Source organism: Chlorella variabilis (assembly GCF_000147415.1).
Source record: "Chlorella variabilis unplaced genomic scaffold CHLNCscaffold_31, whole genome shotgun sequence".
In the NCBI taxonomy this organism is placed as follows: domain Eukaryota; kingdom Viridiplantae; phylum Chlorophyta; class Trebouxiophyceae; order Chlorellales; family Chlorellaceae; genus Chlorella; species Chlorella variabilis.
The window spans coordinates 376,043-391,300 of record NW_005435057.1 but is presented as its reverse complement, the minus strand read 5'-3'; the positions used below and the strand labels follow the sequence as shown (position 1 = coordinate 391,300).

The 15,258-nt window shown below is 69.6% G+C and overlaps 4 protein-coding genes across 4 annotated transcripts; 2 read left to right on the top strand and 2 right to left on the bottom strand.

Annotated features, from left to right (window-relative positions):
* Positions 1-781: 781 nt before the first annotated feature.
* On the bottom strand, positions 782-4,910 carry CHLNCDRAFT_141139 (hypothetical protein; the record flags this gene model as incomplete). Its single annotated transcript, XM_005843380.1, has 9 exons — positions 782-1,000; positions 1,168-1,237; positions 1,412-1,866; positions 2,059-2,121; positions 2,306-2,456; positions 2,629-2,716; positions 2,927-4,053; positions 4,309-4,583; positions 4,806-4,910. The coding sequence occupies 9 exons, from the start codon at positions 4,908-4,910 to the stop codon at positions 782-784; spliced, it is 2,553 nt and encodes an 850-aa protein (XP_005843442.1).
* A 1,344-nt stretch (positions 4,911-6,254) lies between these two features.
* On the bottom strand, positions 6,255-10,410 carry CHLNCDRAFT_33124 (hypothetical protein; the record flags this gene model as incomplete). The annotated part of the gene is made up of 11 exons (XM_005843379.1): positions 10,029-10,410; positions 9,774-9,918; positions 9,408-9,576; positions 9,140-9,221; positions 8,761-8,949; positions 8,450-8,537; positions 8,105-8,209; positions 7,827-7,937; positions 7,457-7,558; positions 7,122-7,209; positions 6,255-6,332 (listed from the first exon to the last, which is right to left on the bottom strand). Coding segments are annotated over exons 1-11 (1,314 nt in total), but the record flags the coding sequence as incomplete, so codon positions are not given.
* A 224-nt stretch (positions 10,411-10,634) lies between these two features.
* Positions 10,635-13,666, top strand: CHLNCDRAFT_55198 (hypothetical protein; the record flags this gene model as incomplete). Its single annotated transcript, XM_005843405.1, has 9 exons — positions 10,635-10,919; positions 11,103-11,225; positions 11,428-11,574; positions 11,719-11,911; positions 12,076-12,206; positions 12,472-12,609; positions 12,854-12,939; positions 13,128-13,232; positions 13,402-13,666. The coding sequence occupies 9 exons, from the start codon at positions 10,635-10,637 to the stop codon at positions 13,664-13,666; spliced, it is 1,473 nt and encodes a 490-aa protein (XP_005843467.1).
* Positions 13,667-14,664: 998 nt separating this feature from the next.
* CHLNCDRAFT_141134 (hypothetical protein) lies at positions 14,665-15,120 on the top strand (the record flags this gene model as incomplete). Its single annotated transcript, XM_005843404.1, has 1 exon — positions 14,665-15,120. One exon carries the CDS (start codon positions 14,665-14,667, stop codon positions 15,118-15,120), a length of 456 nt encoding a protein of 151 aa, XP_005843466.1.
* Positions 15,121-15,258: the final 138 nt, after the last annotated feature.

The window sequence follows — 15,258 nt, the reverse complement described above, 5'->3', positions numbered from 1 at the left end:
TTGAGGGCACGGTGCCAGTGCGGGAGGGGCAGAAAAGATCTGGCAAAAGGCAGAAAGGGGGCAGGTACAGGCGCCCGGGCGTGGACAGACCGTCGGGTGAGGCACAGGCAGGGTGCATGCTTAGCCAGCGCCAAGTAGCGGCTTGGCTCGGCGACGCAACGGGTACAGCCGAAGGGAAGTCGTCAGAAAGAGAAGAGGGAATGGAAAATGGAAAAAAAAACTCCTCGGTCCAGAAAGAGGGAGGAGGCATTCGCTTGGGGAATCAAAGCGGCGAGGGGGATCCCCAAAGTATATTGCTACTAGCGTGTTTTAGTACAGGGAAGAAGGGCGGGCGCGCAGGCAAGCAGGGGCGGGTGAAGGCCAGCAAGGACTGGATCTAATATAGATATGGAAAAAACGGCAGGGGGTTGTTGCCGGCGCCACTGGTCGGAGTGTGTGCCAGCAGGGCAGGTGAAGCGTGCATTCAAAATGGGAAGCAGGGGCAGGGTGAATTGACGGCTTGCTTCCAGGAATGAATATCGGATTAGTAGAGGCGCTCTGTTGAACGGGAAGGCGTGAGGGCGAGTGGCGGCGGCGCAGCAAAAATGCTACGGGATGGAGCAGTTGCTCAAGAATGGCGTCATAATCCTCATGTGTATGGCAAGGCACGAAATCATGCGATGTCTGGGTTTCGGTGGGCGCTGCTGTTCATCTTTGTGCGAGAGGGGCGCAGAGCTGGCGCCAGCTGGCAGCAACTGTTTGCGACAGTCGCCCAGGCTGCTCGCTGGGTGATGGCGCCCGCTCAGCTGTGCTCCAGCAGCAGCCAGGGCATGTGGGCCAGCAGGGCGCCGTCCACCGCCGCCGCCCCCGCCGCGCGCCACCACGCGGGCAGCCCCAGGCGGCACAGGCGCCGCGCCACCAGCAGCTCCAGCGGCAGCTGGCTGGGCAGCAGCTGCGGGTTGCCTCCCAGCAGCAGCTCCTCCAGCTGTGGCAGGTAGGGGCCGCCGTCCAAGGTGGTCACCTGCAGGCGGGGGCGAAGAAAGGAGGAGCGGTGAGCGGACGCGGGAGCAGCCCTCAACCCGCCAGGCTGTGCAAAGCTGCCGCTACATGTTTTGAGGCTTGCCCTTGAGGAGCTGAGGGTTTCCCCCGCCGACCACAGTCCGTCCAGCAGCCGCTGCAGGGGCTTACCTGGTTGGAGCTGAGGTCGAGCTTGCGCAGGGCTCCCAGCGCTGCGACGCCGCGGGGGATGCCCAAAAGCCTGCAGCAGGGCGAAGTGAGGGCCAGAGGCACTATCTGGTTGGCCTGGTAGCCTCGGCGCCTGTCGCAGCACCTGCAACAGCCGTGTCACCAGCAGCACCCCGAGAATGGCACCAACACTAGCCAGGAGTAACCCCAGCCCAGCCCAGCACTCTCACGCACGCCGGTACCGCACCTGTTGCCACGCAGCGTCACGCAGCTCAGCTGCTGGCACCAGGCCAGGGCGTCGGGCAGGGCGTGCAGCCCGTTGTGGCTGAGGTCCAGGCTGCGCAGCTGCTGCAGCAGCGCCACGCAGTCGGGGATGCCGCAGGCGGGGGCTGCCGGCTGCGCCTGTTGCTGGCTGGCACAGTAGCAGGCCCAATGCCCTGCTGCTGCCGCGGGAGGTCCCGGCACTACCAAGTGCTGCCATCCCATCAGGCCGCCGCCGGGCGCCACCGCCGCCAGGGGCTGGTAGGGCGTGGCAGTCGCGGCGGCCGCGGGCGGGCCGCCGCCGAGGGCGGGGCCTCCCGTGATCCTCAGGCTGCGCACGTTGGCGCAGCCCGCCAGCCCAAGCCACAGCGTGTGCAGCAGCACCGCGCCGCTGCAGCGCTCCACACACACTTCGGTGAGCAGCGGCAGGCGGGGCAGCACCTGCGGGGGCAGGCAGGGCAGGCACGCACAGCGCTCATGGCAGTGTGCATGCCACCGGCGGGGCAAGCAGACACAGCCTGAGGCCGAAGCGCGGTAGTGCCCGGCCCGCACACAGAAGCAGAAGCAGCAGCAGCAGTGGCAGCAGCTGTGGCAGGAGGACAAAACAGAAAGGTGAGCCGGAGCGGGCCTCACCTCCTGCCAGGGCACCGCCGCGATGGCCTCCAGCTGGCAGTCGCGGAGCGCCAGGCGGCGCAGCTGCGGGGCAGAGGGGGGCCGGCAGGGCGACACAGCAGGCTGGGCCCGGAGCAGGCAGCCCAGACAGGAACCACGCGGCCGACAGCCTGCCTGCCTTTTCTCCGATTCCAAGCCTCAACATGCCTCGACAAAAAGACGAACAAGCGGCCCCCCTCGCTGCCGCGGCACCGCCCGCCCGGCGCACCTGCTGCATGCTGCACAGCGCCTCTGCAAAGTAGGCGGGTATGTAGCAGCAGCCCGCCACCTCCAGCACCTGCAGTGCCGCCAGGCGCGCGGGGCGGAACTGGCCCGCCTGCAGCGGCAGCTGCGCCGCGATGAGCAGGCGGCGCAGCGTGCTGCACTGCCAGACCTGCAGGGCTGGTTGGGGAGGTGGGTGGGTGGGTGAGCAGGGTCGGAGCCTTGGTGTTGAGTGAACACAGGATGCAGCAATTTTCAAATTGCCGGCTGCCAGCGAGCTCAGTGAGCGGGCAGGCTTTGGCTGCAGCAGAGAACAGCATGGCACAGCACGCAGCGCAGCGCGGCGCAGCGCAGCGCGCCTCGATCGGGTTGGACTCATCGTCCCAGTCGAGGTTGAGGGAGCAGGAGGCCACGGGGACTGCGGGGAGAGGGGTGGTTCTCTAAGCGTAAAGACACACTGGGTGGGCACATGGCTGCTGAGCGGCGCATGCTTCCATTCACATGCCTCCTGGGACAGGAGGGATGGCAGAGGCATGGCACCGCATGCCAGCGAGCGAAGCCTGCCGAACACATGCCAGGCATGCACATGGAGGGGCCACATGCAGGGGCCCACGCGGCACCGCCTCACCTGCCGACAGGTCTCCCTGCACGTGCTCGTGCACAGTCACCGACACGCGGCTGCCCTGGCTGGCCTGGCAGGCGCAGGCGCAGGCGCCCTCGCCGGCGCTGACGCCAGCGTCGTCACGCGGCATGCAGCTGCAGCCGGCGGCCTCCCGCTGGCTGCGCTGCTGGCGCAGCACGCAGCCCAGGTGCTGCAGGTAGGCCTGCTGCACCTCGGACTGCTGCTTGGAAAAGGTGAGGGACAGCTCCAGCTGCTGCAGGCGCGGCAGGCCCGCCGCCGCCGCCACCAGCGCCAGGGCGGGCAGGGACACGCCTGGGATGCTGGGTGCGGCGGCCGGCGAAGCTGGCAGGGCCGCCAGCGGCGGCAGCGGCGGCGGGCTGGCGCCGCGGACGCGGACGCCAAAGCCGCAGGCCGCTTTGGTGGAGGGTGCGGCGAGGGCTTGACCCATGGCGGCGCAGCTGCTGGCGCCGCTGCCACCGCTCTCAAACTGCCTGCTGGCGGCGCTGCCGCCGAGCGACAGGCTGGACAGCTGGGTCAGGCTGCCCAGGGCCGCTGCCAGCGCCGTGCTTTCTTCCTCTGGCAGGCAGGCCGCGTCCGACACGCCTAGGACCCGCAGCGGCAGCCGTTGCAGCAGCGGCAGGTGGCACAGCACCTGTGCCGCCGGCATGGCCGTCACTCCCAGCTCCTCCAGGGGCGCCAGCTGGCAGCCAGGCGCGTCCGCAAGCTGCGCCCGCGCCGCCAGCAGCAGCGGCAGGTGTGGCAGAGAGTCGCAGGACAGGCGGCGCAGGCGGCTGCTGCCAGCCAGCGCCGCCAGCAGCAGCTCGCCCAGTTGCCAGGCGAGCAGGGCGGTGGGCCCGCTGGGGTGTGGCCCCGCCTGCTGCTGCAGCCCCGAGGCTGGCCACTGCTGTGGGGGTGCGGCCAACGGCTGAGGCACGCCCGCTAGCACCACCTCTTCCGCATATGGCAGCCGAGCCGCCAGCCACTGCAGCACGGCGGCGGCCGCCGCGCCCTCGCTCAGCCCGCGGCGCCGCTGCAGGCGGCGCAGCGCGGTGGCGACGTGCAGGGTGAGGCGGCGGTACGCCACGCCGCGGTACGCCGCCAGCCAGGCGCGGCTGACAAACTGGGCGGTGTGCCTGCGAGCGGAGGGGCGAGTGGAGTGGGGCAGGCTGGTGAGTGTGTGTGTGGTGCAAGTGGATGGGTGGTCAGGAGAGGCGGTGAGGGGAGCCAGTGAGGGCAGGAGACGGAAGGTGGGGGCAAGCGGTGGCGGGGGCAAGGGCATGGAGACTAGCCCTGTCATGCGGCATGCGTGACAGGAAAGGGCGCGGGGGTGCAAGGACCGTCCATGCAGGACGCTATCGGGCTGAGCTGAATCGGCTGCGCGGCGTGACCCGCTGCGTGCGCGGCGCCGCGCCGCTGGGCGGCCCAGCCCGGCTTGCCTGCGCTGCTGGGCCTTGTCGTCTTGAGCCACCAGCTCCACTATGCACGCCAGGAGCTCGACGGGCAGCTGGGCAGCGCGGCTGGGGGCTTGGATGGCGGCGACGGGCCGGGCCGGCGCCGGGGCCGGGCCCGGCGGCGGCGTGGCGGGCGCCGCGGGAGGGGCGGCGGCCAGCCAGGGGGCATCGCACCAGGCTGGTGGGGTGTGCCCAGGCTGTGGCTCCAGGGCCTGCAGCACCAGACAATAAGGGGGCAAGCTGTGAGGCTGGGTGACGGGAGGGGAATTACTCACCTTGAGGGCCGGAAATTGAGCATGCATTGAGCGGCAGCGGCAGAGCTTCCGCCCGACTGCCCGCTCAGCTGCGCCGCCGCCCAGAGGCTGGTAGGGTCATTTTGCGCACTACGCATTTTCCCGTGGACGCTTGGCGCAACAACGCTCCGGTCCGCTCACCAGAGTGTCTGCTGCAGGCGGGAAGCTCGACACGCCTGACAATTGAAAGCTGAGGGCGGCGGCCGAGGGAGTGGCGGCATGCCCTGCCCTGACCGGTGGCTGCATCGGGGCCTGGCTGCCCACGGTGCTGGCTCACTGCACGGATGTTTTCACTCACTGACAGCAGCTAATGGGGGCGCAGACTGGTGCGACTGGTGGGGGAAGGCAGGTGGAGACCACTCGCCCGAAAGCCGGAGGAGGGCGAGCGAGTGGAACAGGCTTTGCGAGCTCCAGAAACGACTTAGACCCGCAGGGGGACAGAACAGGGGAGAGAGGGTGGGGTCCCTTGTGGTGTTCAGGCAAAAGGGCCAATAAAATGAGTCTCCAATTTCAGAAGAGCTAGGACGCTCCAGAGCTCTGCACGCTGCGGTGCTGCCGAAAGGGGCCGGGGGAGGAAGGGGGCACCCCGAGCGGACGTATACGTCGGCTCGTGTCTCCTCATGAATTCGCGTCTTAGAGGGCTCACGGTGCACACAATACGTGACTAGGAAGAGAGCGGGTGGAGGCCCAGGGCTGGGGCAAGCAAGAGTGCAGGGCTCCCAGCTGAGCGCTGGCGGCGGCAGCGGCGGCCGGCCGCTCCCACCCCTGCTGCAGCTCAATGGCAGCCCCAGCCTTAGGTGACCCGCACCACCCCCTGCCAAAAATCTTTGCTGTGATCCAGCGGCGTGTGTGCGATTGATTACAACATATCTGTTGTGGGGAACAGCAGGGGCAGGCACGGCGGGGGCGGCAGCAGGGCTGGGGGTGGCGGCTGGCCTCTCGTCCACAGGAGGCATGCACCGGCGGGGTCACGGGGCCGAGGCTGCCAACAAACGAAGCAGCCTGCTGGGCAGCGCCTCGAACGCTCCGTGGTGCCGCGGAGCAATCGGCAGCCCGACTGCGGTCACTACGATCCCGCCCGCCGCTCCACGCCGAGCGCGCTGGCCGCAGCAGCCTCGCCCGCTCAGGGCGCCGCCGCCGGCTTGGGCGCGGGCGAGGCGCTGCCCGCGCTGGAGCCGCCCTCCTCCTCGCTGGTGGGCAGCTTGGAGAACTCAACCGCCTTGCCGCCCTCCAGGTGCGGCTGCTGGTCCTCGTCAAAGTGCGACCCCGCCTGCGGCAGAGCTCGGCGTGGGCAGCAGAGCAGATATAAGTCCATGTAAACATAGCTTCCATCACTAGACTTTGCAGTCCATCCAGCATGAGCACCCCTGGTGGCGGGCAGCAGAAGGCGGCAGGCGGCAGGGGGAGCCACCCGCCGCCGCGGAGCCCCGGATCGGGGGCGAGGGCCAGCGGGACGACATGAGCCACGGTCGGGTGAGGCGGCGCGCGTGCCGAGGAGCACAGCATGCCGCCCAGGGGCCCCTCCCTGCCCCCGCTGCCCCCTGCCTTCCCCCCGCCTCCCACCTGCTCCCAGTGCACGATGGAAGCAAACTGGCGCTGGCAGGCGAGGCAGACGAGGAGGAACAGGGAGCACATGCCAAACATGGTGGCCAGCGGGAAGGAGCTCACCTGCAGGAGCGGGACAGGAGGAGGCGGCGGCGGGACGGGGCGGCGGCGTGGTTGGTAGGCGCGCGCATCTAGCCTAGCCTAGCCTAGCCTGGCCTGGCCGGGCCTGGGGGTGGTGGCGCGGCAGCCCCAGACCTATAGACCCAGCCCCCCGCCCCGCCCCGGGCCGCCGCTAGCTGAAGGCGCCGGCGGGGCCGCCGCCGCCGGCTGCGCGCCGCGGCGTCCCGCTGCGGCTGCGTTCCGAGCTGCCCGCAGACAGGCGCTGGTGCGGCTCCCCAGCCTCTGCGCTGTGCCGCTGCTGCCCCAGCGCCTGCTGCTGCTGCTGCTGCTGCGCCAGCTGCTGCTGCGGCTGCAGCAGGTGCGGCGGCGGCTGCTGGCCGCCGCGCTGCGGGCGCTTGGCCCGCAGCAGCGGCACCACCACGGTCAGCTGGTAGAAGTGCCAGCAGGCCACGGCGGCGGCCGCCATCAGCGAGGCTGACATGCTAAACGTGAGCCCCAACCCAATCTCACTCACCTGCGGGGCGGGGCAAGGTGGGGGTGGGGCGGGGTGGGGGTGAGCGGGGCAGGGAGAAGGGAGGAACACCAGGCCAGGCAGGTCGGCAATCGACAGCGACATGGCAGCCGCACCGCCCGCATGTGGCTGCCCCCAGCCGCACCACCCCGGCAGCTCCGCCCTCTCGGGCAGGCCCCTCAACCAGGCAGCCAGGCAGCCAGTTGGCCACGCTCCCCCTCCCGCAGCAGCCACACTCCAGCCAACCGGGCAGCCAGGGAGCAGCAGCAACCCACACTCACGTTGTACAGCACCACGCAGACAAAGAGGTTGAGCGGGATGCGGAAGAAGTTGATGATGGTGGAGCGCATTTCCTCGGGGACGTACGCGCTGCGGTACAGGCGGTATGGGCGGTACAGGCGCGGCGCTCAGGGGTACGGTCGGCGCAGGCGCGCAGTGGGCGGGGGACGGCAGCCTGGGGGAGGCTCGGCACTCGCACGGGCGCTCAAGTCCCCACACCACCACCACACTACCACCGCCAGCAACCCAGGGACAGCCCACACCTCCCCACCAATAGCAACAGCAGCAGCCCATATAAAAAAAACCGCACGCAGCCCCGCCACCCGTGCCCCCACACCTGCGCATGGTCATCATGGAGGGCCAGAAGATGCCCACCAGCACCTCAAACAGGCAGAAGGCCACCAGCTGCACCTTGCCGTCACCCGTGATGCCGCCCGCGCTGCAGGGAGCGAGAGAGGAGCGCGTGTGTGTGGGTGGGTTGGGGGTTGAGTGCGGCGCGCAGGGAGAAGCTCTCGCAGCTGGATGCGGCCTGACCCCGCCGGGGAGAGCCGCAGGTAGCCGTGCCAGCCAGGCGGCGGCCCCGGCCCGCCGCCGGGCACCCTGCAAGCTGCGCCCAAGCAGGTGCGGCTGTGGTCCTGCCGCAGCCGGCACGGCAGACGCCATGCACCACACCACAGCAGCGCCGGTTAAGCGGCGGGACGGCTCACTCTGTGCCCGGGGCCACGTCCTTGGTGGAGGTCTGGTGGTACAGGACGGGGACAAAGAGCATGCAGGCGGAGAGTCCAAACACCACCTGCATGTACTTTTCCACTTTCCACCTGCACAGTGTGAGAGAGAGAGTGGGCGGGGGTGCCCCAGAGGGGAGGGTGTGGGAGGAAGGGCTGGGGGTGCACACATCAGGCGTGAGGGGCCAGCCCGCCGGCCGGCTGCCCAGCTCCACCCTCCACACCACAGCGCCCCGCGCGCCCCGCGGGCCGGCCCTCACTTGCTGTTGTTGGCCAGCAGCTTGCCCGCGATGGCCGACCCCACCATGGACGACACCATGAAGCAGGCAAAGATCATGCCGTGCGGGATGCGTTCGCCCTTTGGACTGCGGGCGGGGGAGTGCAAGGAATGGACAGGCGGCGCAGTCAGCAGCAGCATGTAGGCATAGGCAGCACGATTAGCAGCTCAGCTGATCAGCCGCTGTTCCAAGCAACGGAGGCGGAGTTTGGGTTTGGGGAGCGAGGTGGGGTCTCCCAGGAGCGTGGCCGAGGCGGAGGCAGGCCCAGCGCTCGGCGCGGGGACGGCGGCGGCCGGCTGGCAAAGGGGCCCATCCCCACGCACGCACCTGAGCGCGGGGGTCCACAGGAAAACAAAAGTGTACATGGAGCCCTCAAACAGCGACTGCATCGCGCCCAGCAGCGCAATCTTGGGCTCTGCGGGGGGGTTGGCGGGGAGGATCGGGGCAGCACGTGGGTGTGTGTGTGGCTGTGTGTGCTGGGATTGGATGCACGCGGCAAGGAGCGCAAACGCCTGGCGCCAGCCCCAAGCAGCAGGCCCGGCCACGCCCCTCCCAGCCATCTGCAACTGCCCAGCGCCGCCCTCGGCAGCCGGCAGCACGCGCCCACTCGCACCCCCACCCACACACCGCCACCGCACCGTTCCAGATGAGCGCTCCCGCCTTCTTGAAGCCATCCACCGCGGAGCTGTGCTCCGAGGCGTCGCCATAGTTTTCCGACCAAGAGGTGAGGATGATGAGGCCGCCGATTGCCAGCACGGTGGCGGCGGCGTCAAAGGGCGCCACGGGACCCCAGGCAGCCGTCTCCACCAGCGTGTGTGCCACCAGGCCTGCACAGAGAGTGTGGGCTTGGGTGTGGGTGTGGAGGAGAGGAGAGGGTGGCCTGGCTTGGGCTGCGCTGGGGGCGCTGGCATACTGAGCAGCTGACCAGCGGCGGAGCGAGGGCACAGGGCAGAGGCCGGCAAAGCAGCTGTAGCGGCGACACAGGCAGGGAGCCGAGGGGCCACCCCCTTCGCTCACCCGACAGGATGGCCATCAGGCCGTTGCCCAGGAATACCGCCTGGCTGAAGGTGTTGCCCAGCCAGTCGGCCACATACCCGCGCTGCAGGTAGGGAGGGAGGGGACATGGGAGGAGGGCGGCACGGTGGGCGTGCAAGGCGGCGCCGTGTGGAGCAGAGCGCCGGCCCTTAGGCCAGCCCTGCTGCTCCCCTCTGCCAGCTTGCTTCTGCCACAGAACCCTGCCCTGCCCAGTCCCCGCCACCCCGCCACCCCACCAGCGAGGTCCCACCTTGAAGTGCTCCGCCACCAGCCAGGACTCAAAGGCGGAGAAGAGGAGGGAGGTGGCGATGCCACACAGCACGCGGCCCCCCGCCAGAATCCAGAAGTTGTTGAAGTGCTTGGTGAAGCAGCCCAGGGTGTAGGTCACGCAGTAGGTCAGGGCCGCGCGCTTGCGGCCGCTGCGGGGAAGAGAGCCGCCGCAGCAGTGAGGCGGGGCGTGTGGAGGCAGGCAGCCGCTGCCGGGCCGTGAGGCAGCCGCCAGCGCCGGCGCATGCAGGCACGTGCAGCTGGACCGGCACAGGCGCCTCCAAAGAGCGTGCGGGGCAGGACCAGCGATCCAGGCAGCCAGGCGGCGCGGCGGTGCAGCGGCACGCACTGCTTGTCCGCCAGGCTGCCCACAATGGTGCCAAACACCATAGAGGAGCCAAAGCCGGCGATGAAGAGCTTGCCGATGTCGCCCCGCTCGAAGCCGTAGTACTGGTACAGGGCGTAGACGTAGGGGCCCTGCAGCCAGTCTCCGGCTGCGGGAGGGCAGGGGGCGGGAAGCCGCGAGCGCGGTTTGCTGGCAGCGGCGGCGGGTGGATTTGGTGGGGCGCAGGCGCGACGGGCATCGATATCGCGGCCGGCTCACCCATCATCAGCGAGTACACCAGCAGGTAGTTGTTGCGGAACATGGTGAACTCCCTTGTGGTGTTGCCCGGCGCATTGCGCCCCGCGCGGTTGCCATACTCCAGCACCGCGGCCAGCACCGCTGCCACGCCAAACAGGGCGGCGTAGAACGGCTCCATCGTGCCGCTCTAGGATAGGGGGAGGGAGGGCGGGGTGATCGTGGTGGGGCTTGTGGAGGTGCTATCACGCTCTGCCGCCCCCCAGGATCAGCGAAGCAAGGGAGTGGCAAGGTGGTGCAGCCCCCTGTGGGGTTGGAGCCGCGGGTAATCCCGCGAACAGGAACAAGGTGGTGGCACCAGGGGAGATAAACTCCTCAACCACCGCCCAAGTGAGGCAGTTCAGGGCGGTCGGGGAGGGGTGCAGGTGGCACCTGGAGCCCTACTTAACTCCAGCAGCGGGAGGAAGGCGCGAATGCCAGCGTGGCGGGCCTGACCCTGTTGACGCTCAGGAGAGCCCCTGTGTGTCTTGCGGCATGTTTATCCCTTGGGTGTGAATCTCAGGTGCCCAATTAGGGACCGGTCCCGCGTTTCCTTGCTGTGGGCTCCGGCAGCTCCATCTTGGCGGCTGCATGCTGGGCTGCGCCCGCAAGGGCCTGGTGCTGGTACCGCACAGCCGGTTGAACGCGCTGCGGGCGCTGGCGGCACGGCAGCGCCGGGCCATGGCGGGCAACACTTCCGCCGCCGCGACCGCCGCCAGCGATGCGCCCTGCCGCCCCAAGGTGCTCATCCTGACCGGCCCCACGGCGGTGGGCAAGACCAAGGCCTCGCTGGCGCTGGCGGAGGCGCTGGGCGGCGAGATCATCAGCGCCGACTCAGTACAGGTGTACCGCGGCCTGGACATTGGTTCCGACAAGGTGCGGCGGCGCTGTGTGTGCCGTGTGCTGCTGCTGCTGCTGCTGCTGCTGCTCTCTAAACGGAGCCAGTCAATGCCTGCGCCCGGCGTCCGAGGCATCGCCGGCCCGCGAGGCAGGCCGCACAGGCAGGAGGCACGGCGCCGACAACCTCCACCGCCGCCGCGCGCCGCCGTCTGCCCACAGATCTCGGCCGCCGAGCGGCGCGGCATCCCCCACCACCTCCTCGACGTGCTGGACCCGCACCAAGACTTCTCCGCCGGCGACTTCTTCGTGAGGGCGCGGGCGGCGGCAGACGACATCCTGCAGGTATATACGTGCTAGGAGGAGCACGACTGGATGGCATGTGTGCTGTGCAGCACTGGCTAGTTGGCAGGCCAGCTGGCTGGCTGGGCCGGGCCTGCTTGTGCGAGCGCCCCTGCTGCCAAGCGGCCTCCCCCCGCCGTAGCCGCGACACACACACACACACACACACACACACACACACCTGGCCCGCTTCTCTGCGGTTCAGCGCGGCAAGACGCCCATCGTGGCCGGCGGCACCGGCTTCTACCTGCGCTGGTTCATCCTGGGCAAGCCCTCCACGCCGCCCGCCTCGCCCGCCTCCGAGGCTGCCGCCACGCAGCGGCTGGAGCAGGTGCTGAGCTGGGGCGGGGAGGTGGGGCCTTGGTGGGCTGGCTGGCTGCTTGTGAAAGGCAGCCGGCCAGCCACTGCCCCAGCAGGCGTCCTGGCCCCCTCCCAGCCACCCAGCACACGCCAGCGCCTATTCGCCCGGGTGCCATTTCCTTTGCCCGCCGTGCAGGCCTATGCGGCCACCGAGGCGGCGGCGGGCCGCCCGCTGAGCGTCGGCGAGCGGTGGGAGGCGGGCGCGGCGCTGGTGGCGGCGCTGGGCGACGAGGAAAGCGCGGCGCGGCTGCGGCGCGAGCCCAACAACCAGTACCGCCTGCTGCGCATCGTAGACATCCTGCTGCAGAGCGGCGGCAGGCCGCTGGCGGGTGTGCCCACGGGCGGCTGCGGCCTGGCGCAGTCGCGGCGGAGGCTGGGGGCGGGGCGGCGGGGCCCAGTAGCGGCAGTGCAGAGCAGACGCCTGGGCAAACGCCATGCTGTCTGTTCACTCCCTGCCCCTGCCCCTCCCCCTGCCCCTGCCCCCACCCCGCAGACCAGGACCTGGATGCGGGCACCCCCACCCACTACGACTGCCGCTGCTTCTTCCTGCACCGCCCGCGGCTGGAGCTGTACCGCCGCATCGACGGCCGAGTGGAGGAGATGGTGGCGGCGGGGCTGCTGCAGGTGTGTGTGTGGTGGTTGGGTTCGGGCAGGCGTGTGCGGCGGCGGTCATGCGGGTGCCGGGTGCGGGCTCTCGGCGTGTGCGGCGGCGGCCATGGCGGCGTCGAGCTGCGCGTTCCCCTGCTCGCCCGCCCCCTCCCCTGCGCCTGCTCCTCTCGCTCCCGTTCTGATCTGGCGCTCGCTTCGCCTCCACGCTGCCGCACGCCCACCACGCTCACCCACCTGCTGCGTCCCCGGCCCCGCCATGCTGTGCCCCGCCCCCCGCCAGGAGTGCCAGCTGCTGCTGGAGGCGGGGGTGGCTCCCAGCTCCAACTGCGCCTCCCGCGCCATCGGCTACCGCCAGGCGCTCGACTTTTTGCGCCGCTGCCACGACGACCCCCAAGCCCACGCCACCGAGGCGGGCGTGGTGGGTGGCCCCTGCCGGGTGCTGCTGTGCTGAGGCATGCCAGCTGCGGGGATGTGGAGCTGAGGCTTGCAGCCAGCTCCGGCGGCGCGGTGGGAGCGGGGAGCCGTGACTGGGACCCTACCCCCGGCCCCCAAACCGGCGCCGCCATCCAGAGCAGCCCCTTGCCTGCCTCAGCTCACACCACCGTGGCCTTGCCGCCACCCCTCTATCCCCCCTCTCCACTCCCCTCCACCCTCCTCTTCAGATCCAGCTGGTGAAGGCCATCCAGACCGCCTCCCGCCAGCTGTGCCACCGCCAGATGTCTTGGTTCCGGGACGAGGGGATGTTCAGGTGGGCTGCCTGCTGTGCCTGCTGTGCCTGCTGCGCCTGTTGTGCTGCCCCTACGGCTCTTGGTGGTCCCGCCGCCGAGGTTGGCGGGACACCTTTACCCCCTCTGTGCATAGCCCTCCCTCTCAATACCGCCCCCTCCTCACCGTGCCGCTCCGCCGCCTGCCCGCCTGCCTACCCCCGCCCTGCAGGTGGGTAGACGCCACAGCGGGGGAGGAAGCGGTGCTGGCGGAGGTTCTGGAGCGCTGGCACCAGCCGCAGCACGAGGGCGGGTGCGGCGACGGCGGGCGGCTGACGTGAGTGGCGGTGCCGCTGCCTGCCAGCTGCCGCCGCCGCTCCAGCAGGCGTGCCAGGGTTCGGGGCGAGTCCTTCACCCCGCCCAAAAGGGTGGCAAGCTCAGTGACTGATGTCTTCCCTTAACACCACCCTCCTGCCCGCCTGCCTGCGCCGCCGGCCTGGTTGCAGCAAGGAGCAGGCGGAGGAGATGAAGCGGTACGTTCCCAAGCTGCGCCTGTACTTCAGCGGTTCGGATGCCATGCAGCGCACGCTGGCAGAGCTGCGGCAGCTGCTGCAGCGGCACAAGGAGTGGCAGGCTGCGCAGGCGCAGGCGCAGGCGCAGCAGCAGGAGGAGAGGCAGCAAGAAGGGGAGGCTGGGGCAGCAGGGGGGGAGGGGCAGGCTGCAGAGGCGGTGTCTGCAGTGGCAGCAAATACAGCGGCCCCACCGCCATAGCGGCTGGTCAGCCCGGCACCTTGCTGTGGCCTGTGTTGCATTATCATTACACTGCATTTCTACATTATGCAATAACCATTGATTGCAATTGGCCGGCCCACTGGTCGGGATGGCGTCACAGGCGGGCCCCGACGGCCACGCACGCCGCCAGCCAGGCCGCCAGCGCCAGCTTCGCCCGCAGCAGGCCCCGCGTGCTGCACTGCGCCGGCTCGGGCGCCGCTGCTGCTGCTGAGGGTGTGGCGATGGCACCTGCTGCCGGCTGCTCGGGCAGGCCAGCGGCATCTCCAGAGGTGTCGTTGCCTGCTGGCGGCACACCCGTCACTGCGGCTGGCTGGCAATCTGCCGGCTTGTGGGTCACTGTGACGACCGGGTGCTCAGCATTCAGCACATACACGAGGCTGGCGTTGCCGTGCAGGCTGCCAGGCAGCGGCTGTGCTTGCAGCGCGGGCTCCGCTGCGGGACCCGCCCCGCCACAGTCGCCGCCACGCCAGGCCACAAAGCGCGCTGGCGCGGGATGGCAGGCGGAATCGGTCCCACAGTCGACCTCCACTGCCACTTCAAACACGACTGCCTGCTGCCAGCCCACCGCCAGGCTGTTCCATTCCTCCAGCTGCGCAGCCTCACTGCTGCCTGCTGCCGTCGCCCCGTCGCCGCCGCCGTCGCCCGCGCAGCCAGCCGCGGTCGCCCGTAGGCGGCAGCGTCGCGTGCAGGCCGAGCTGAGGTTGGCCTTGAACAGCAAAGCGAGCTGAGGGGCGCCAGCCTCCAGGCCCTGTTCGGACTGGGGCTGGGTGTGGCCCTGCACGGCCTGCGCCGCCAGCAGCAAGACCAGCACTGCACGTGCAAGCAGCATGGCGAGCCCTGAGCGAAACAGCAGCCCAGAGACTGCGTAATGGCGGAGGTTTTGCTTTCAATCGATACTTTCTATCTCATTCTCATGCCGGACAGTCATACTGACGGTTTTAAATTTTGATTTGTGTGCAACCCTGAACCTCTCAAACATGCTCGCCTGGATGGGCGGCAAGCAGAGGCTGGTGGCCGCTGGCAAGCAGAAGACCAAGCAGCGCCGGGAGGGCGGCAGCACCACCAAGCCAGCGCCGGCCTGGAGCGTGCCTGGGCCTGCCACTGCTGCTGCTGCTGCGACCCACAAAAAGCGCCAGGTCGTGGCAGAGGAGGAGGTCCGGGCGGCGGCAGCGGCGGGGGAGCCGGCGGCGGCCGGCCCCTCGCGCCGCGCAGCTGGCGCAGCGGCGGCAGGCCAGCCGCGGCTGAAGCGCGTGAAGGCTGTGCCCCACTCCCTGGATCTGGCTGCCCTGGCCATGCCAGCCGAGTGGGAGGCTCCCCAGGCGGCGCCAGACACTGCCGAGGACCAAGCTGCTGAGCACCCACGGCAGCAGCAGCCGCTGCAGTCGCCCGTGCAGCACACGCCGGCCAGCAGCAGCACCGGAAGCCAGGCATGAGCTCCCTGCTGTGTATGCGCGACACAACTAGGGCCAGCAGCTTGCACCTGTAAAGTTCACACGACTGAAAGAGCAGCGCTGGTGCCGCCAAAAAGGAACAGGCAGTGTGTCAGGAATGGTACAGCGGAGCACGGGTGC